Below are 22417 nucleotides of genomic sequence, written 5' to 3'. Positions count from 1 at the left end.
ATTGCTATTCTCGTGATTATAAAACTGAACATGCTGTTTTCAGTGACTACGAGGTATTTCATGGAAGAGTTTGACAAGCAGTATCCTAGTAGGAGCCAGAAAGCCTGGGTCTGAATTCCCAATTCTGCTGGTTATGAGCTGTAAGACCTTGAGCACACTACCTAAAACTTCCGTGTCTCAGTCTCTGCATCTGTAAAATGAAGGTAATAACAGCACCTACTGGGGTACCTGAGTGGCTCAGTCGGGTCAGCGTCTGGCTCTTGATTTCGGCTCAGGACATGATCTCAGGGTCATGTGATTGAGCCCCACATCGAGCTCTGCGTGGACAGCGAGGAGCCTGCTTGGGATTCTCTCTCCCTCCCTCTCTCTCTCTCTCTCTCCCTTTTTCTCTCTCCCCACATGCCCTTCCCAACAATCTCTCTCTCTCTCCCTCTCTCTCTCTCTCTCAAAACAAAGGACCTGTGGACAGGTCCACATTGTCTGTGGACAATGCTCACAGACTACGGTACAAATAGCACCTCCTTGACTGAGTAGTAGATCCTTTACATGACCATCAGAGGCAAGGGAAAGCCACTGACATGGAAATAATCGAGTCTTGCTAAAGTTCCTCAATCATTTCATGTCCATACTGTTTACGTTAGGCTGCTTTAGCATGTACTCCGATGAAGAGATTAAGGCTTTGTGGTAACAGCATATCAGAAAAGCTGTCCCCAGATATTTGCAGTTGGTAAAGTGCTATAAATGTGTAAATCCCAGTCCTGGCTGTGTAATGAAGAAAGACAAATTTAGCGTGCTTTATCATAGTGAGAGGGAAACAAGAACTAAACATTTGATTGAACATTTCTCCTCTATTTGATTAAGTGCTTTCATTAATAGTTTTACTTATGTAAGTGTGTGTGTGTGTATAGAGATATACACACATCTTTTTAACGTTTATTTTTTGATACAGAGCACGAGTCTGAGTGGCGCAGAACGTGAGGGACCCAACGGATCCAACGCAGGCTCTGCTGACAGCAGAAAGCCCGATGCAGGGCTCCATCTCAAGAACGTGGAGATCATGACCTGAGCCAAAGGCAGACTCTGATCGGACTGGAGCCAGCCAGGCACCCCTCAATTTAGTATTTCATTTCTTAGCATACATTTAGAATAAAAGCTTTGTTATACCAATGTTTCCAAGAAGAATTTATTGATACGGTATAAAGTACTTAATTTTATCGGAAAAACTGTTAAGTTAAAATATTTTCAATTTATACAAGGATAAGTACCACACGTATCAAATAGTATCATCCCTTAAATTTATACTTAGGAAGACGAAATTACCTGTCATGAAAAAAATAAAAACAATGTCAAATAAAGGACTAAATTGCTCTGCACAGGCTAGATGACAAGTGTCAAGAGAGTTAAAGCTAATGGGAGTTAGAACAGTCAGAGAAAGTTCATTGGAAAGGAGACTGTGAGCCAAGTCTGAATAACACAGGTTTACTCAAGAGGAACAGAAACTAAAAAGACAGTAAGGACAGCATGAGTAATGGCTGAGAGATGGTGACATCAACCCAATTAACTCAGAGGATAAAATCTGATGGCAGAGACAAAAACGGATGTCCACACAAGAACTACGTGAATGTTCATAAGCAGCAGTATTAATAGGCAAGAAGTGGACACAACCCAAAGGTCCATCAACTGATGAATGAACAAGGGCCTTAGCCCACAATGGAGTACTGTTTGACAATAAAAAGAAATGAAGCTCTGATATAAGCTGTAACCGACACAAATGAACCCAGAAAACATTAAGTGAAGCTAGCTAGTCCCAAGGGACCACACGTTGTGTGACTCCATTTATATGAAATATTCACAAGAGGCAACGCCACTGAGAGACCAAGTAGTAGACTGAGGCTGGGGGCAACGGGGAAGGGTTTCCTTTCAGGGTGAGGAAAACATTCTACTTGATGGCAGTGATGGTTGCACGAGTGTACACAGAGACAGTGAACTGTGCATGGCGAATGGGTGACTTTCACGGTATGTGTATTGTACCTCAAAAAAGCTTTAAAAAAACCCAATGGCAGGACACAGAGAATGTTCTTAATTCTCGCTTTTGGGCGTCCACACTATACATGATCTGAATATTTCCGTGCTTTGACAATATGTCTAAAAGGCAAAGAAAATGAAGGAAATGCCTAAGTTCAAGTGGTTTGTTAAGTGATCTTTCTGTACACGTCATCCTGATATCAATACGCATTCTTCCCAAAAGTGAAGATGAGAACTAAGAAAATTATCTGAGACATTCCATTAAACATTATCTTCTGATTTGATCCAGCTCGCCTCATCATGGTAATAGAGATATCGTTAAAAAACATTGTTTAGTAGGGGACAAAAGTCTCTTGGGGCACCTGGGTGGCTACGTCAGTTAAGCATCCAATTCTGGTTTTCAGCTCAGGTCATGATCTCACGGTTCATGAGACTGAGCCTCACATTGGCTCTACACTGACAGCATGGAGCCTGCCTGGCATTCTCTCTCTCTCCTCTCTCTGCCCCTCCCCTGTTAACATGCACGCACACACTCTCTCTCACTCTTTCTCTCAAAATAAATTAAAAAACTGTGAAAAAATTTTTAAAGAATGAAAGAAGTCTCTCAATTTCTGTGAGGAAGGATACAAAAGCCTCAACTTTGCTAAGAGTATTATAAGAAAACAATGTATAACACGAATAGTAGAAGGGAAGGCAGAATTTACGAAATAAGTGCATTGTAAAGATACTAAAATCATAATAAATTAATTAAAATGAAAATACCAAAGAAAGCGGTCCATGGACATTAGTATCCTAAAACACTTTATATTATTTAACCAGCTATAAGTTAGCTGTTGACAGGTTACATTTATTACATACCTGACTTCTGATTTGACCTAATTTCTTCTTGAGATCCCGTGTTTCATCTTCCAGACGAAGACGGGACGTAACCTCTGGGGAAGCCTCTGACATAGACTGTTTCTTCAGAGTATCAGCCAGTTCTTGTTGAAGTTGTCTCGCAACTACCTAATAAGACATTTCTGTTACTGATTTTCTAAATCATCTTATTATTAAATTATGTTAATAATAGACAACTCTCATATACGTACTTTGAGAAGTAGCAACGCATACATCAATTCACCGTCTTTCTGTAACACACATATTCCTGTTCACTGAATTCAGTTAAAGACACAAAAGGTGTTATCTCCCTGCCTAGTTCTGATTTTTTATGGTGTCTCTTTCCAGTCTTAGCACGACAATTTCATCCTGCAACATGTGGTTTCTATGCAACCGATCTTGTGTTTTCTCATGATTATCAGAAAGCTAAGTAAAACCAAGCACATTTTCAGATAGCACTCAATAAAATGGCATTATCATGATTTTCTTTGAAATGAAAGTATCATCTATGTTTCAACAATGAAAAGGTTGCAGGGGGTGCCAGGGTGGTTCAGTTGGGTAAGTGTCTGACTCTTCATTTTGGCTCAGGGAATGATCTCACATTCTGTGGGTTCAAGCACCACATCAGGCTCTGTGCTGACAGTCAGGAGCCTGCTCAGGATTCTCGCTCTCCCTCTCCCTGCCCCTCCCCTGCTCGCATTCTCTCTCTCACTCTCTCTCTCTCTAATGAATAAAGAAACATAAAAAGAAAGAAAGGTAGGAAGGAAGGTTACAGTAAGTGAATATCCAACTGGAAAAAAATACAGTTGGCTCCAAATCTCACATTTTATACAAGCATAAGTTCCCAAAAGTTCAGAACTTTAACTGAAGATAATGAAGGCATGAAAGTAAAAAAGAATTTGTGAGAAAAGTGTTCAGAATCTCAGAATTGGAAAAGCCTTTCTCTGATTTACAACAAACCCAAAGGCCTGAAATAAAAGATTAATAAATCTGACTACACTTAAAAATTGAGTTTACAGTAGATATCGAACACAGCTACCTCACAGTAAAATCCTTAGCTCTGCATATACTCGGACAGATTAAATTTCCTAAAATTCTTCTTTCCTGAGAATATTTCATAGATATCTACTTTGCTACCATTTCTATAGTCAGTTATAAGAATTGTATCTATTGATAACTGACAAATCTAGGCACTGTACTATAATAGAAACACTTCTACATACATCAATGAACTCAGTTGGTTATCACAATTCTAGAATGGAGAGATTAAAACGGTGAGCTGCAGGACTCTCCCCAGGTCTTCTCACTCCACAACTAGTGCTCTTGCACCAAGCCCTGCCACTTCTCTAGTGTAAATACACAAGTGCGAAAGAAGTCTTGTATTTCAAAACACTGATAGGAAATAAGGTGAAATTTATACATCTCTTAGAATACCATGAGATTATTTACTGCTACAATAACTTGTATTTCCTCTTCATGTTTAAAACAGTAATAAATATAAAAGAGGGGAAATACACTCAACTATTTCATTAGGAATAAAATACCTATCAATATATTATCATTAAGTATATACCACAGCATACCATTGTTATCAAACATTCCTTGTAATGAAATAGGATGCTACTTGAAGCAAAATTACTTTTCTCAAAAGTAGGAGACTTGATGCTGAAAATATGATCAGTGAACTGGCTACACTCGTCCTCCTGTCCATTAGTGAAGTGTTCAACTAACCTATTAATATATCAAGGCAGTGAAGTAACTGTTCAAAACCAAAACACATGTTGCTAGTAGCAATAGTTTTGAGATTAGGGAAAGCTCATCGATTCCTACAGAAAGTAATAAAAGCCTCTCCTTTGGATGAGGACATTATGAATGTCACTAGTTGTTGCAGACAAATGCATTTAATCAAGAATATTATTTTATCCAGTGAAGCAAAAATGCCACCGTCCCCCATGCCCCTCCGCAAAATATATGTGCTTTTAAAATCCTCTATAGTTTCCATGATGAACAGAGTTCAGTTTCATATATATATATATATATATACACACACACACATATAGACACACACACACGGAGATAAAAATAATAACTAAAAAATAGAATGTATACAAATACATACACACATGTACTTCAAAATAACTAAAGAAGATATTTTAGAATTAGTTTTCTTATGAGCCATTTCTAGCTCCTTTTGCTTGCAAAGGTGATTGTTTAGACTTCCATCTTGTAAGACTCTGGCCTTCTGTTCTGGAGAAAGTTGCCACTGAGTGTCACTGCGCTCTTCTACAACCTGGAGAAACATTTCATTATGATTCTGCTCTCATCCCATTAAAAAAAAAAAAAAGGTCAAAAGCTGAGGAGGAGAACTTTAAAAAAATGTTCAAAGGAACATGATCCCATGTTTTAATTTATTTTAAACGTAAATAATATATATTGAGTCATAGGGATACTATAAAATATATATGTATAATATACCAAACTATGTAATATTGATGGAAATACAGTTTTTATCAAAAACTGATTTACCTGATTTTTTGCGGCCTTCAATTCCATGTTTAGCGTTCTCAGAGCGAGTTCAACTTGTTTTGTTTCAACTTCTTTCTTATATTCGTCTTCTTTTCTTAACTTTTCCCTAATTTTTTCATATAACATATCAGCATTTCTTCTTTCTTCTTCTTCTTCTTGTTTTAAGGTACATCTGCAATTACATATGCTTTTTTTAAAATTTGCTTTGTTAGACATAAAAAGTTCATTTTATGATCTGGTTCCACATAAGTTGGCTTATTATCCAAATGAAAAATTTCTATGTTCTCCAACTGTTTTCCTTGTAGGGCTCATGTTTTTAATTTCTCAGTTCAATCTCTTCCACACCATATATACAGTTGAAAAGAAGCCAGGAGAAAGCATTATGCAACTTAGTTTTAGTCAGTAATAACTCTGATAGATGTTGTAGGAAAGGAAGTTTGAAATTATTCAGGAAAGTTAGAGTTGAAAATTACCCCTTTTCCCACAGGTATAATTATTCCTCCATAGGACAGATAATTCAGTTACTCATTAAAAAGAGAAGTTGCTGTCTACAAGCAAGTTTATCAATTTCCTGGAAATAAAATTTCCACTTGACGAAACCTTACAGGTACCTCTAAAAATGATGTGCAGTGAAAGACAGCATCTGTGGATGTTGTTTCCACAACATACACGTGCAGATTACTGTCATCCAAGACTAGGCTGACGAGTCTAATATCTGTTGCCTATGTTTTTTATTTCTTCTTCCACAACACTTGCAACTTACCTTGTTGATGATTACCTACTTTAGGAATCACTTAAACATCCCTTCTAGAACAACACAGGATACGTATTAATTAAGTAAACAATAAAGAGTAATATGACCTTTCAGCATACACTTTTGAAATAATTTTATCTACCTATGACAGAGATGTTGAAAAACTTATCAGTAATCACTTTCCGTATTACCTTTTTTTTAATGTTTATTCATTTTTGAGAGAGAAAGGGAGAGCCCATGCAAACAAAGGAGGGGGAGAGAGAGAGAGAGAGAGGGAGGCAGAAAATCCGACGTGGGCTCTGCACTGACAACACACAGCTCGATGTGGGGCTCGAACTCACGAACCCTGAGATCATGACCTGAGCCAAAGTCGGACGCTTGACTGAGCCACCCAGGCGTCCCCATTTTACTTTGTTTAAATTTTTTATTGAGACAGAGATGATGCAAGTGAGCAAGAGTGGAGAGAGAGCAAGAGAGACAGAATCCCACGAGGGGCAGACAGACAGGGAGAGACAGAGTGTGAGAAGAGGAGTCCACCCGAAGCGGGGCTCGTGCTCACCCAAAGCAGGGCTCGAGCCCACCCAAAGCAAGGCTCAAACTCACGAGATCATCACCTGAGCCGAAGCCAGATGCTTAACCAACTGAGCCACCCAGGCACCCCCACTTTACCTTTTAAGCCCTGCATGTTAAGAAGCAAACGGAATCAATTTTGGGGAATTTTACTGTCTTGAGAAAAATGACCATTTTATTCTCTGTTGGTAGGTACAGAAAGTAATATAAACTTTCCTGAGAACAATTTAAAAATATGGATTAAAGACCTTTTGTAAAATTTTTATACTTTAACCAGATTATATTATATTGAAGAATTGATTCCAAGTAAGTAACCAGACACGTAGAAACAGATTTATATAAAAGACATTCCTGACAGCATTAATTAAAATACAGAAAGATGAAAAACAAGCAGAATTCAATCTCTTCAATAATGATGTTTCTTGGACTATGGTGGACTTTTATATGGCCGTTAAAATTGTGATTTGGAATACGCATTAAATTATTAGAAGTATTCACTGTTAAGAACTTGCTGTGTTATTTCCAAGAATCGCACACCTCACAACACTAAACAAGTATTCTTTCCGGGAAAATCCCATAAGGTAAGTCAGCAATTGCAAAACTGCCCCTACACATCTGTAGTATAAAAGGAAAGAGCTGAGATATTTCCTTCAAGCCAAGATGCTATACCTCAAACAGCAGAATTCACGTTCCCATTCCACTTTTTGATGCTCTAACCGTGATATCATGTCTTTGGCTTCTCGTAGCTCGTTTTGTAGTGCACTAACCATTTTTTCCATTTTTGTCATTTTTCCCGTAAGAAGTTTACAGTGGTTTTGTTAAGTTTCCGTAATTTCTCATAGGAAACAAGTATATCTTGGATTTTCAAGAAGCCAGCAGAATCTGCATCAGAGAAGAAACAGAAATAAAATATATGAGGACTTTTTGCATATACAGGCCTGTGCATCTTCAATTCACTCATTCACACATTGAATAAATGTGTGAATATATATACCTTCAATGGAAGATGTTATACTCAGCTCTATAGATACAATAGAGAAGACCCTTGGCTCTCGATTAGCCTAAAGTCTAGTGAAGGAGAAAGACAACTCAAACGGTAATTCTAAATTCAGATAGTTCCTATTAGAAGACAGAGTTCTGTGATCATAACTTGATCTAGATTGGGCCCAAGGAAGATAGATGTCCCTGAGGAAGAGATAACTATACTGAGGAATGAAGGATGAGCAGGAGACAATTAAGCAAAGGAGGAAGACAAGCACTCTCGACAGTCTAGAGCATGTGCCGAAGTTCCACTGTAATCTGCTTCTGGCCAAGGTGGGGTAACACGTACTGATTGATCTTCCTACCTGAAGCAAGCAAAAACAAAACAGACAAAATACAATTTTAACATGATTTTCAAGACGCAGAACTTCAGACAATGAAGGACAATGATCCCTGAAAACAAAACACGTTAGCCTAACATATATGCCCAAGCTCACTGCCTTGAGAGAGTTTTCAGGCTACGACACAGGAGACATAAATTATTTAAATAGATTTCACCAGACTCCTTGAGTCGAGGTGACAAAACTGACAAAACTGGTGAAGTCAAGGCAGATAGAGATGACAGGTCAGCACCCAGGAGAGGAGAAAGCAGAACACAGAAAGAACCCTGAGCATCTGCACAGGGTCCCTTTGGCTATTCAGCAGAGTAACAACCAGTGCATACATGGAAGGAAGTCATCAAGGGAAAAAAATCTGAAAAGAGTAGAGGAAACACTGCCTGGTGCTCCCACAGCACGAGGGACAGTATCTATTCACATTAGCTAAGATAGAAAAACTCATAATTTGCGTTAGGCTGATCACCACTCTGGATTCACCCAATAATTCATAAGAGCAAGACTAAAGGATCCAACTGTTTGTAAGTAATTTAACTATATCTCCAAACAAAGCATGAAAAGATAACTAGAGGCATAGAAGCTATTGTTTTCAAAACCAAATAGCACTTACAGAGATGTAAATTATGTTAGCCATGAACAATACGATGGGTAGGAATAAACACATATTAGACATCACAAAACAAAAGACTGAAGTTTAACATTGGAAACCTGGGAGAAAACTTCAAGTGGGAAATATACACTTGCCCAAAGAGGCAGGGGAAAGGGACAGGAAAAAAAATGGCCCAAATCTTCCTAAACTTCATGAAAACTATAATCCCACCGACCCAGGAAGGATCTGTCTAGGAAAGAAGAAATGGAAGTCAACTTTTGTAATTTTCCTAAACTATATACGATGTGGTATAACATTACTGGAAGGGAGACTGTGATGCTGAAGCCATAGACTATAAACCCTAAACCAACCACTAAAGCAGCAAAACTGAAAAGTTCTAGCTAGGAAGCCTAAATAAATAAGTGAATAAATGAATGAATGAATGAATGAATGAATGAATAAATAAATAAATAAAACTGAATCATAAAAATTACTCGATTAAAAGAAAGCGGAAAAAGAAGAGAACGGGAACAAGGAGCAGTTAGGACAAAAGCAAGTCAAACAGCGTGATGACAGATTCAAATCAACTATCTCAAAAATCACAGTAAATGAAAACGGTCTAAAAGCCTCAACTAAAACGCAGACTATCGAATGGATAAAAAAGGAAGACTCAACTATATGCCACCTATACAAAATGCACTTTAAATGTCAAGACAGAAATTTGTTCGAAAGACAGAAATATGGTATACCACACTAACACTTGACCAAAGAAGGCTGAGCTAGAGTGGCTCTATGAATACCAGACAAAACAGTTTCAAGCAAAAAATTATTACCAGCAATAAACAACAGGTCATTGTATAATCATAAAAGGGTCAATTAAGAGCAATCTTAAATGTTCATGTATCTGTTAATAGCTTCAAAGTACATGAAGCAAAAATTGATAGAACTGAAAAGAGAAATAGGCAAATTCACAATTATAGTCTGATATTTCAATAGGCTCAACATCAGCAAGGGCATAGTAGACTTGGTTGCCACTATTCTTCTCAAGGATCTATGGAACACTTACCAAAAAAGACTACGTTCTGGGTCAAAAATAAATCTTAATAAAAGGAAGAAGTCAAGAGGCCTGAAGTCATAATAGTGTGTTCCCTGACCACAAAGCAATCAAATCAGAAATCAAGCACAAAAATATCTCTGGAAAATACTCAACTATTTGTGAACTACAGAACACATCGAAATATCCCCTGAGTCAAGAAGTAATGAAAAAAGAAAAAAAAATTAGAAAGGATTCTGGACTGAATGAAAATGAAAACATAGTAGAATTTGTAGAGCCCTGCTTCAGTAGCACTCACATGAAGACTGATAGCACTGAATGTACACATTAAAAAAGAAGAGGGAAGTGCGGTGCTCCTTGCTGCCTTGGTGGCTCCTCCCTCAGCTTCCCAAGCACCCCGCCCTGCCCCGCCCCACCCTGGCAGTGGCTGGAGAGCAGGTGCTTTGTTCACACGTGCACAGCAGGCACTTGGGTGGGTGGGGGCGGGGTCCGCCACCTGCCAGGAATTGAAGGTGGGGGAGTAGCTGTAGGAGGCGACCCCCCTAGACTGAGGTGGGCATGGGCCGGGCCCCAGGCTCTGCTGGAGCGGGAGGCGGCGGCGGTGGCAGAGGCATGGCCCTTCTGGAAGGGAGAGCCCAATGCCTGTGCACCTGTCTCCCCTCCCTTCCTCTCCGCCCCTGCCATGGGTTTTGTGCTCTAGCTCCCCATCTTTTTCTCACTACCTATATCATCACCCTTCTTCCGACTTCGCTTCCCAGCTTCTTGCGACCGTTTCTCTCACTTAAGCCTCAGTTACTCAGGCTCCTTTCACCCTAGTCCTGCCGGAGACTTCATATGCCAGCAGTCTCTTTCCTGGGATGTCCCCATCCTTCCCCTCTCCCCACATCCTATTCTGGGCTGATGGCAGCCAGAAATCCTTCCTATTGCGTTTACCGGCAGTTTCCACCTGGCCCTGAAGCTTGGCGCAGATCAAGTCCACCACACCCACGCTGAGAACGACCCCTAGGAGAACCACTTGTCCCATGGTGGTATTGGACAATATGTTCTCGATTTTCCTCTGGTTGCGCATTTTAGTCTGAATATTTGTTACTCTCCACCGCTATGCTTTACAAACGTATGTTTTGGTTGCATGACAAGGAGTTAGGAATGAGCCAGAGACCATTCGCAGGTAAGGAGAAGATTTAGACATTTAGGATTAAAGGAAGAAAGGAGAAACAGAATGTTAAGAAGGTTAGATTCCTCAAAGTATTTTGAGTCGTGGCAGATGCTCCCCAAAGCATAACAATACTGAAAAGAGAAGTAAACGCCAGGTCCTTACTAGGCCATGCTCCAAAAACATTGTCCACTTTCTAACTGTGATGATGAAACATGGTTACACTGGTGAATTGAAAATCATTGATGATCACAGACTTGGGAAAATTGTTGTGAACCTCACAGGCAGGTTAAGCAAGCATGGAGTGACTGGCCCCAGAATTGATGGACAATGCAAAGATCTAGAAAAATGGCAGAATAATCTGCTCAGTTTGGTTTCATTACACTGAGCACCTCAGCTACAGTCATGGACGTGAAGAAGCCAGATGAAAATGCACAGAAGGGGAAATCCTGGGATTCTTTTTCTAGGGATGTAATACATATATGCAAATAAAATGCCTCAGTGGAAACAACAACAACAACAACAACCAAAAAAAAAAACAAAAAGAAAACAAAATAAGAAGGAACTGTACCTAGAATATACAAAGAATTCTGAAAACGCGACAAGTAAGAAAACAAACAAACAAATTTTTAAAACAACCAAAGATTTGGACAATTCAAAGAAGATACACAGATGGCAAACAAGCACATGAAAATATGCTCACCATCATCCATTATTAGGGAAATGTATATTGAAACCATAATGAGATGTATACTAAATATCCATCCGAATGGCTAGGATTTAAAAAACTGACAAAACTAAGTGTTCATGAATATGTATGCAGGAATTGGTGCTCTCACAGACTGCTGGTGGGAATGGAAAACCGTACAACTCCTTTAGAAAACAATTTGGCAGCTTCATAATAAGGGACTCTAAAGGGACATGAGATTTTTAAGGGTGACGAATATGTTAACTGTCTGGATTATGGTTATCGTTTCTTACGTGTAAACATATGTCAAAACTATCAAATGACACACTTCATATATGTGCAGTTTACCTAACTAAAGCTGTTGGAAACGAAAAGCTCTTTCACAGGAAGAAACGTTTAACACAGTGGATAAGACACAGACGGAAAGAAGGATGTAAAACCATACAAGATGAAGCCAGAGGACTGTGGCCTTTAACCTAATAGCAATGAGAACTAATAGCTAAGCTTTAAGCAAGGGGGTACCATGATGAAAGACACTTTTTAAAACATATACTAATTATGGTTGCAGTGTAGACCAAGGTCCTGGGAGGTAGAACGGCAGGGAAAACAGTCCTGAGGTTATTTCAGTCATCAGTGTAGACCAAGGTCCTGGGAGGTAGAACGGCAGGGAAAACAGTCCTGAGGTTATTTCAGTCATCTAGGAGAAAAATAATGACCTGACCTGGGTGAAGGCACAGAAGAGAAGCAGAGTTAAACACATTAGATGTGCCATTCCCACTAAGAAAGGTACAGTAGAAATGACGACTCTCTGGCTGAGAGGATACAATAGTTCTCCTTTTATTTTAATATAAAACATATTTCTGAGATGAGCAGCTCTATAATACAGCAGTGCTCTATGGTGCAGTAGTAGGCAAGGTGTGCACATATTACTACAGCAATATACGTAAAAAGGCTTCCTACCTTTACAATCCATGCCAAGTTGTTCAATCAGCAACATGAAATTCTTAGAGTAAGACAACTCACAATGCTCTGAAGCTGTTTCAGATGACTGAATGAAGCCGACAAGGTCATCCATAGAAGTAATTTGCTTTTTGACCTACCAATGAATAATACCATTTCAAAATGTCCCCCAAATATTTATAAAATATACTAGGTGTAGAGAAGTGATAAATAGCCATCTTTTTATAAAAGCAAAAACAGGGGCATCTGAGTGGCTCAGTCGGTTGAGCATCCGACTCCATTTTGGCTCAGGTCATGACCTCAGAGTTCCTGAGTTTGAGTCCCACGGTGACCTCCACAAGGACAGCATGGAGCCTGCTTGGGATTCTCTCTCCCCATCTCCTTCGGCCCCTGCCCCACTTGTGAGTGCTCTCTCTCAAAATACATTTTAAAAATAAGTGAATAAACATTTAAAAAGTGAAACCACAGAGACTTTTTAAAAGAACGGATTTTTATCAAAAAGACACTGTTATCCATAGCTAGTATTTCTAAGTAACTTTTTCACAGCAAATGTCTCTACAACAAAGGAAGATTTTCTATTTTTTCACTACATCTTTCATAAAGTATTTTTTTGCCACTGAACAATATTCCTAACAAATATGTATCAAAATAATATAATAAAATAAAAATAAAATAAATAATAAATAAAATAAAATTACAATGTCTATTTTGCTTACCTTGTTCTTTTTCTTAGAAATTTTCTTCGCAGGTCTGAAAAAACCCAACAATTCTTTTCAGGCAAATATTAAATATTTAAAATACAAAGCCTATCTAAACCTATTGTTTCTGATATAAAATCTCTGCATTTGAAACTAAGTTTCTACAAAGGTATTAAACAACGGAGTAACATTAAACAACATAGAAAATACACTACTGCTAATATTAACAAAGGATTAGGTGTATCCAGTTATAGTATATGTGCTGCTGAAGCGAGCACAACAAAGTACTAAAGTTAGATAAAAACCAACAAAAGCAAAGGAAAATCCTAATGCTACTAGCATTATTTGATAGGAATGATACCATTGTTTGTGTTGTTGTCATTTTACTAAAAATAAGCTTTTACTGGCACTAAAACCTACTTGGAAAGTGCAAGTTAAGTCCCTATATGAAAGAACCCCTTTTTAACAATCATGATATTAACGTGTTGGAGCCTCACTATGCAACTACTCTCTAGGCATTACTATGAGCACTTTACATGTCTTCAAGGTATTTGAAGCCCCACAAAAATCCTATGAAGTAGGTTAGTATATTAGGTATTTTACACAGGAAGAAAATGAGGCACAGAAAGTCGAAGTGACTTGCCCAAGAAGCCCTAATCGCTGGCCAAGAACAGAACCTGAATTCAAACCCAGGAATGTGCCTTCAAAGCATGTGTTTTATACTATGTGGTTACAGTAATACTCCAGTGTTTCTAACTAATATGACAGCAAATGAATTTATATTATGATTCGATTTCTAGCTATAGTGATACATAACAATTTCTGAATCTTACACATTTTTAAAGAGACTTTATACTTGGCAAGATGGGAAATCTACCTTCAATAAACTAAAGATTTGCTTCTTCTAGAGAAGTTCCTCAACAGGCATTCATTCATTCATTCATTCATTCATTCAACTGTCTATTCCCACATTCAACACATACTTATTGAGCATACAATCTGTGTCAATGGCACTGTTGGTACAGGAAGCATGGTTTTTGTAATTTAGAGCTCTCTAGTCCAAAAGGAATAATCTGTTATGGATTACTAGTTTCTTTTCCAATTGTAAATAAACAAAATCTTCCCCTTTCCCCAGAATCTAAATAAATATTAACTTAATAGAACCAGATACTTTAAAGTCCCTAACAAAATCATAGCTATTTGTGATACTATCAAAGGCACTGGATATCTAAAATCATCAAGGAAGGATTAGCTTTATTCAGAATGGCCTCAGTGTTTGCATACGTTTATGATAAGTGTGTGTGTGTGTGTATACATACACATATATACATACAGAACTCATACACATATACTTATATATACATATAGAACTTATACAGCCATATATATATATATGTATATGTATATGTATATATATATATATACTTGCATACATACATATATATTTTTAAATCTGCACATTCAATTCTATGAGAATACCCCATTGTGGAACCAATTCAGAATAAACCACCTTCTTCCACAAAATTACATGAATAAGAGTACTAAAGACAATTACTATAATCTTTAAAAGAGAATGTAATACAATCAACAAACTTCCTAATGTTTGGAAACGCAAACAAAATTAAATTAACTAACCATGTCTATCTCTATTGATCATTTCCAACAGAATACACACTCTAAAAGCTCCCATCTTAAAATAAAAAGAGAAAGAAAATGCCTTTGCAATTCACATTCTTTTTCAGTTATCATCCATTTCTCTATTACCTTTCCCAATTAAAATGCTCTAAGGAGTTGTTTACACTTACTCATCTTCCATGCTTCCATGGTGACTACTGAAACTGCTCCTTGACAAAGTCACTTACCCTCATCATAACTTTTCAAGCAGTGTGTTTGATATGTTGAGTATTTCTTGCTTTAGCTTGGACCTACCTACACTACAGCATTTTATTTCCACAAAAGGTAATCACTGCTAAAATTCCTTCACAGGCACATAAAGAATTTATAGATTTTACCTGCTTTCATGCTGATCCTTTTCACTGAAATGGCTGCCATCATTCTTTTGTAGTGGACCACCAGTTAGGGAATCTGCCTTCTGCAACACTGATGTGATCACAGATCCTTTTGAGGTCCCTTTTTCATTTTCACCTTTCTTTATCTTCTTCATATGTAAACCAGGTTCCCTCCTTAAAAAAAAAAAGCCATTAAAAAGCCATAAAAAAGCCAATGTTTTCTAACAATTTTACTGATAAAGAATAAAAAGACAATCTTCATCAAGTTCTGAATTTTACCCATCTGACTTAATTTGATTAATTCAGAGAACAATGCTGAAGTACCAACCATACAAAAGGAAATACTCATCTGTTGCTTCAAACACAGATAAATATACAATTAGAATACAATGTGATTTGTAAGAATGGACATGTGAAAAGCTGTGAGGACAAGAAAGGCTTTACTGAAGAGGGAAAATAAACAGCAGAGGTCACCAGGGAAAGAAACGGGAGAAAACCATTTTCTTAGAGATTAGAATGTGAGCACAAAGATTACACAGATGGCATCTAGGTGCCTTGAAAGGAAAAAGTATAAGCTTTTAGGAACTTGGAAAAAAGCATAAAATACATGGAAGCAAGTAGTAAGAGATCAGTCAGGAAAGAAACTCTGAAGAACCTTGAAGGTTACACTAAAAAGTTAGAGTTCATTGCCTAAAGGCAGCGACTCTTAGACATGGGAGTAATAACTAGATGTGTGCTCTATTTTTGGCTTTGCTTTGAAATATAAGAATGCTTAATTTCAACAAAGTTTTAAAGTAGCATGAGGTCCATATAACATGAAAGAAGAAATCAAGGAAATATCTTAGGGGAAAACTACTTTTAAAATGCCCATATGTCAGAGCGATATCAGTATCATAGCTGAACAAGATGTACGTTGTTGCGTCTCCCCACCTACAACAAACTGGCATCTTATCCACCCACGGGCAAAACTGCCTTTGCAGGAGCTGTGGGAACCTAGCACCATTTTCCAAGGGACCGAGGAAAAGTCTTGCCTACCCGTGCATCAGGTAACAGGCATACGTACTACAGTCTAATCTGTGGACCTAGCAATAGCCCATAAAGTGCCTCCAGCCCCTCCCTCTCAGCCACATCTGGGAGTCCCTCCCTAGAAAACACTCTCTAAGAAAATCACCGTGGATGAGAGAGGCTTTTTGGAAAACCAGGTCTCCTGCAGAGAATTTCCAGCATCCCACTGGAGCAAAAAAATCAGGTTTGGACACACTGAAGAGGTAGTCATTAAAGACTGGAGGAGGTGACTGCTACTTCAAATGCAAAGACAGCAATGCAAAACTACAAAGAATATAAAATATCAAGGAAATATGATACCATCAAAGGATCACAATAATCTTCCATAATCAATCAGAAACACATGGAGATCTGTAATTTATTCAAAAGAGAATTCAAAAATAGCAGTTTTAAGGAAACTCAGTGAGTTACAAGAAAAACACAAAAAGCCAATTCAGTAAAATCAGAAAAACACTCTATGAATAAAATGAGAAGCTTAACAAAGAGCTGGAAATAGTAAAAACTAACTAAACAAAAATCCTGGAGCTGAAGAGTATAATGAAGGAGATGAAAAAAGCAAGAGTGATCACTGACAGGAAATGGATCAACCAAAAAAAAATGTGAATTGAAAGACAGGAACTATCAAATTATCCAGTCAGCAGAGAACAAAGTAAAAATAATGAAAAAGTGTGAGGAAAGACTATGTGACTACAAGTGAACCCTCATAAGGCTATTCACAACTTCTCAGCAGAAACCTTACATGCCAGGAGGCAGTGGGATTACATATCCAAAGTGCTAAGAGAAAAAAGACTACCAATCAAGAATACTTTACTCAGCAAAATTATCCTTCAGAAATCAAATTGAATAAATACATTTGATATACCGCATTAACAGGATAAAAAAAAATTATATCATCATCCCAGCATGTGAGGAAAAAGCATTTGACATAATTCATCTTTTCAGGATAAAAACTCTCAACAAAGTGCGTAGTGAATTATCACACCTGGACATAATGAAGTCCAATATGATAAGCCCATAGCCAACATCATATGCAGTGGTAAAAAACGGAAAGCTTTTACTCTAAGTTCAAGAACAAGGCAAAGTTTCCCACTTGACCACTCCTATTCAACAGGATAGAGGAAGTCCTAGTCAAAGTAGTCAGGCAAGAAAAGGAAATAAAAGGCATCCAAATCAAAAAAGAAGAAATAAAACTGCCTTTGTTTGCAGATGATATGTTATTATATATAGAAAATCCTGAAGATACCACCAAAAAGCTGTTCCAAGGATGAAGCATACAAAATCAACATAAAGATGCAGGGGTGCCTGGGTGTCTCAGTCAGTTAAGCTTCTGACTTCGGCCAAGCTCATGATCTCGTGGTTTGTGGTTCAAGCCCCCTATTGGGCTCTGTGCTGACAGTTCAGAGCCTGGAGCCTGCTTTGGATTCTCTCTCTCTCTCTCTCTCTCTCTCTCTCTCTTTCTCTCTGCCCCTCCCCTGTTCACACTCTGTCTCTTTAGCCTCTGCTACAAAGCTGTGATCATCAAGACAGTATGGTATTGGCACAAAAACAGACACACAGACCAATGGAATAGAATAGAAACCCCAGAGGTGAACCCACAAATGTATGGCCAACTAAACATTGACAAAGCAGGAAAGAGTATCCCATGGAAAAAAAAGACAGTCTCTTTCTTCTGGGAGAACTGAACAGCAACATGCAGAAGAATGAAACTAGACGACTTTTCTTACACCATACACACAAATAAACTCAAAATGGATGAAGGACCTGAATGTGACCCAGGAAACCATCAAAACCCTAGAGGAGAAAGCAGGAAAAAAAACCTCTTTGACCTCCGCCACAGCAATTTCTTACTTGACACATCTCCAAAGGCAAGGGAATTAAAAGCAAAAGTGAACTATTGGGACTTCATCAAGATAAAATCTTCTGCACTGCAAAGGAATCAATCAACAAAACCAAAAGGCAACCGACAGAATGGGAGAAGATATTTGCAAATGACATATCGGATAAAGGAAGGGCTAATATCCAGAACCTGTAAAGAACTCACCAAAATCCACACCCACAAAACAAATAATCCAGGGAAGAAATGGGCAGAAGACATGAATAGACACTTTTCCAAAGAAGACATCCAAATGGACAACAGACACGTGGAAAGATGCTCAACGTCACTCCTCATCAGGGAAATACAAATCAAAACCACACTGAGATACCACCTCATGCTGGTAAGAGTGGCTAAAATGAACAAATCAGGAGACTACAGATGCTGGCGAGGATATGGAGAAACGGGAACCCTCTTGCACTGTTGGTGGGAACGCAAACTGGTGCAGCCACTCTGGAAAACAGCGTGGAGGTTCCTCAAATAATTAAAAATAGAACAACCCTATGACCCAGCAATAGCACTGCTGGGAATTTACCCAAGGGATACAGGAGTGCTGATGCATAGGGGCACATGTACCCCAATGTATACAGTAGCACTTTCAACAATCGCGAAATTATGGAAAGAGCCTAAATGTCCATCACCCGACGAATGGAGAAAGAAGATGTAGTTTATATATACAGTAGAATACTATTTGGCAATGAGAAAGAGTGAAATCTGGTCATTTGCAACAACGTGGGTGGGACTGGAGGGTATTATGCGAAGTGAAAATAAGTCAGGCAGAGAAAGACAGATACCATATGTTTTCACTTATATGTGGATCCTGAGAAACTTGACAGGAGACCATGGGTGGGGGGGGGGGAACGGGGGAAAATAAGTTACAGAGAGGGAGGGAGGCAAACAATAAGAGACTCATAAACACTGAGAATAAACTAAGGGTTGATAGGAGGTGGGGGAGAGGGGAAAGTGGGTGATGGGCATTGAGAAGGGCACCTGTTGGGATGAGCACTGGGTGTTGTATGGAAACCAATTTGACAATAGATTATATTTAGTTAAAAAAATTACAAAATCAGCATCAAGAGATCCGTTGCATTTCTAAAAAATAACAATGAAACAGCTGAAAAAGAAATATAAGGAAAAAATCCCCTTCCCCAAAACACCAAAAAGAACAAAATACTTTGGAATAAATTTAATCAAGGACTTTCTGAAAGATAGGTACAGTAAAAACTACAAGACTGGTAAAAGAAACAGCAGGGACACAAACAAATGGGAAGATACCCCGTTGTTTATGGATTCGAAAAATTAGTATCATTAAATATCCACATTACCTGAAACCACCCACAGAGTCAATGCAATCCTTGTCAAAATTCCAATGGCCTTTTTCACAGAAATAGGAAAAGCATTCCTCAAATGTGTAAGGAACAAAAAAGACCCCAAATAGCCAAAGCAATCCTAAGAAAGAAGAACAAATCTGGAAGCATCACACTTGCTGGTGTCAAACTATTACAAAGTTATGGTAATAAAAACCGTATGAAGTTGCACAAAAACAAACACAAAGATGAATGAAACAGAATCAAGAACCCAGAAATAAACCCATGCATAAAATCAACTAAAAACCCATGCATAAAGTCTCTTTAAGAGACCCAAGAATACTCAAAAGAGAAAAGGTAATCTCTTCAATACATGATGCTGAGAAAACTGGATATTAACATGCAAAAGAAGAAAACTGTGCCTCTACCTTACACCACTCACAAAAGTCAACCCAAACGCAAATAAAGACTTCTTTATAAAATCTTAAATCATAAAAGTCCTAGAAGAAAACATGGGATAAAACCTCCGTATTTCAGACGGACTCAGTCCTGGCAATGAAACCATTGGAATAAAGGGATGACCTACCTGACATATTTTTCTCATGTTATATTTTTTATTTTTGACAGTGACAGAGACAGAGCACAAGCAGGGGAGGGGCAGAGAGAGAGGGAGACACAGAATATGAAGCAGGTTCCAGGCTCTGAGCTGTTAGCACAGAGCCTGACGCAAGGCTCAAGCTCATGAAGTGCAAGATCATGACCTGAGCCGAAGTTGGGCGCTTAACCAACTGAGCCACCCAGGTGCCCCGACATATTTGAAATTCTGAAATACACTGCTAAATCATCTTTCAGAAAGGGGTTACCAATTTCATCCAGCCACAGTGTCTAAGAATGTCATTTTCCTCACATTTCCTAACTTTGGTTATTTTTTTTAATAAAATATTTATCACTATGACTGCAAAAAACGGTATCTCATTGGTATTTACAGTTTTCTCATTAGCACGTAGGATGAAATATCTCCATGAAAAATACGAAAATTGTTCATCATGAACATTAGCTCAAACTAGAAAAGTTTGTTGCATAGGAAAATAACAATTACCTACTATTTAAATATTGCTATATAGGCTTACCTATCAGAATCTTTATTTTCTGTAATAGGCAATTGATGGTTATCAGTTTTTCCATTCTGTCTTTGTGGAATTAATCCAGCAGCCGCAGCATCATGTATGTTTTCTGATACTTCCATGTCACTTCCTCTGTGCTGCTTTTTTTCTTCAACCTTTAATGGAACTTGATACTAAAGGTAATTGTTACTTTAGTCAATAAAAAGTTTTTTCATTCATTTTATCAGTTGGCACTTAGTTTGTCATAAATTCAATGGAGGAAAATATTCTGTGCTTACTTTATCATTACAAGTAATTGTAATTTTTATAAACTCTGCTTCATTTCTGTTGGAATTAAAAACAAAGCAGAAGTTACCAAAATTTCTAAAAGGGCTTTCTTAATTTTGTACTCTTATTCATATCCACACTTTGCTACCAAGAATTCCCCACCCACCTCCACCCCATCTGACCAAGAGATACAAAGAAATAAAAAGACAAGAGACAAAATTTATCTTTTTCTATCCTTACCACCTGGGTTTTACACAACAGCCAGATTTAAAACATGCGACATGGAGGTGCTCCAGTAACAAAACCAGGAAGCTTTCCTCTTTCTGCACGGAGCTATTCTTTCCCTGACTGCCTTTTACACTTCTTTTTCTTTTGGATCCTAAGGTTCTCAAAAAAAGTGACAGTGTCCCCTAAAATTTATGAACCAAAGTTTGCCACAACACAAAAGGAACAAAGTGAAATGGACGTTAGGGTGGAATTCTGGGAAATTAGTAATGCTCTCCAAATCTCACATTCAATAACCATAAAACTTTATAGGGAGAGGGTATAAAAGTAATGATCACCTTTAATCCCATTTGCTACTGATAACACGAGTAAAACTCAAAAAGGTTAAATGATTTTTCCCAAGTTCCTAAAGTGGCATTACCTAGCATTTTATGGCACCAAAAGAGATGATACGATTCTTGAATGCTGAATCAGAGAAATGACCACAAATTCATTAAATTAATCAGATGCATGAAAAGTGTGACTTTGGCACAGTAAATTAATACCTTGATAGGGGACGAGGAGATTAGCTACTTATTCTTTTAAAGGAGGGTATCTCTAGATTTTGTCTATTTCTAAAGTCCACACATCTCAAAATTCAGTTTTCTCCCTTGGAGTTAAATACTGAAGGTTTGTGGAAGGCTTATGCTACCTACATGGTAAAAATCATACAGGCCAGGGGCGCCTGGGTGGCTCGGTCGGTTGAGCGTCCGACTTCAGCTCAGGTCATGATCTCGCAGTTCCTGAGTTCGAGCCCCGCGTCGGGCTCTGTGCTGACAGCTTGGAGTCTGGAGCCTGTTTCCGATTCTGTGTCTCCCTCTCTCTCTCTCTGACCCTCCCCAGTCATGCTCTGTCTCAAAAATAAATAAACGTTTAAAAAAAATCATACAGGCCAAAAGGTATCATACTTTATTGAACATAAAGTGAAGGTTTGAATCAACAGAAACATCTGAGAATGATGACTAAAAAATGTGGAAAAAGGGGTGACAATACAAATAGCTGTTATTAAGCCTATCTCAAAGGGGTCATGTTGAAATTCTAAGTTCCAAGATTGTGAGTAAAGCAGACAAGACTGCCTATATTTGTGGGGAATAAGCTTAGGAATTCCCTGAGCCTGCACTGATGGGTTAACCAGGTGTAAAAAATTACAAAGCCATAGGATGCTCACACCCAAGTTTGGGTAAACAAGATTAGGTATCTAGGTATAGAGAGGGCGGGGCAAAGGCTCCAGGACAAAGG

General features: G+C 38.2%; 1 protein-coding gene across 2 annotated transcripts in view; it reads right to left on the bottom strand.

The window, feature by feature from the left end:
• LOC122230455 (ankyrin repeat domain-containing protein 26-like) overlaps nt 1-21053 on the bottom strand; it is a 62881-nt gene extending 41828 nt beyond the window's left edge. For both annotated transcript variants that reach the window (XM_042976432.1, XM_042976434.1), the window contains exons 1-7: nt 20654-21053; nt 15282-15452; nt 13288-13321; nt 12572-12707; nt 7421-7633; nt 5428-5599; nt 2884-3030 (exon numbers count right to left, since the gene is read on the bottom strand). In XM_042976432.1, coding sequence (XP_042832366.1) covers nt 2884-3030; nt 5428-5599; nt 7421-7539 — 438 coding nt within the window. In that variant the 5' untranslated portion in view covers nt 7540-7633; nt 12572-12707; nt 13288-13321; nt 15282-15452; nt 20654-21053. The remainder of the gene's footprint in view (nt 1-2883; nt 3031-5427; nt 5600-7420; nt 7634-12571; nt 12708-13287; nt 13322-15281; nt 15453-20653) is intronic.
• Nucleotides 21054-22417: the final 1364 nt, after the last annotated feature.

This window comes from Panthera tigris, chromosome F3 (genome assembly GCF_018350195.1).
Source record: "Panthera tigris isolate Pti1 chromosome F3, P.tigris_Pti1_mat1.1, whole genome shotgun sequence".
In the NCBI taxonomy this organism is placed as follows: domain Eukaryota; kingdom Metazoa; phylum Chordata; class Mammalia; order Carnivora; family Felidae; genus Panthera; species Panthera tigris.
This window is presented reverse-complemented; position numbering and strand designations above follow the sequence as displayed.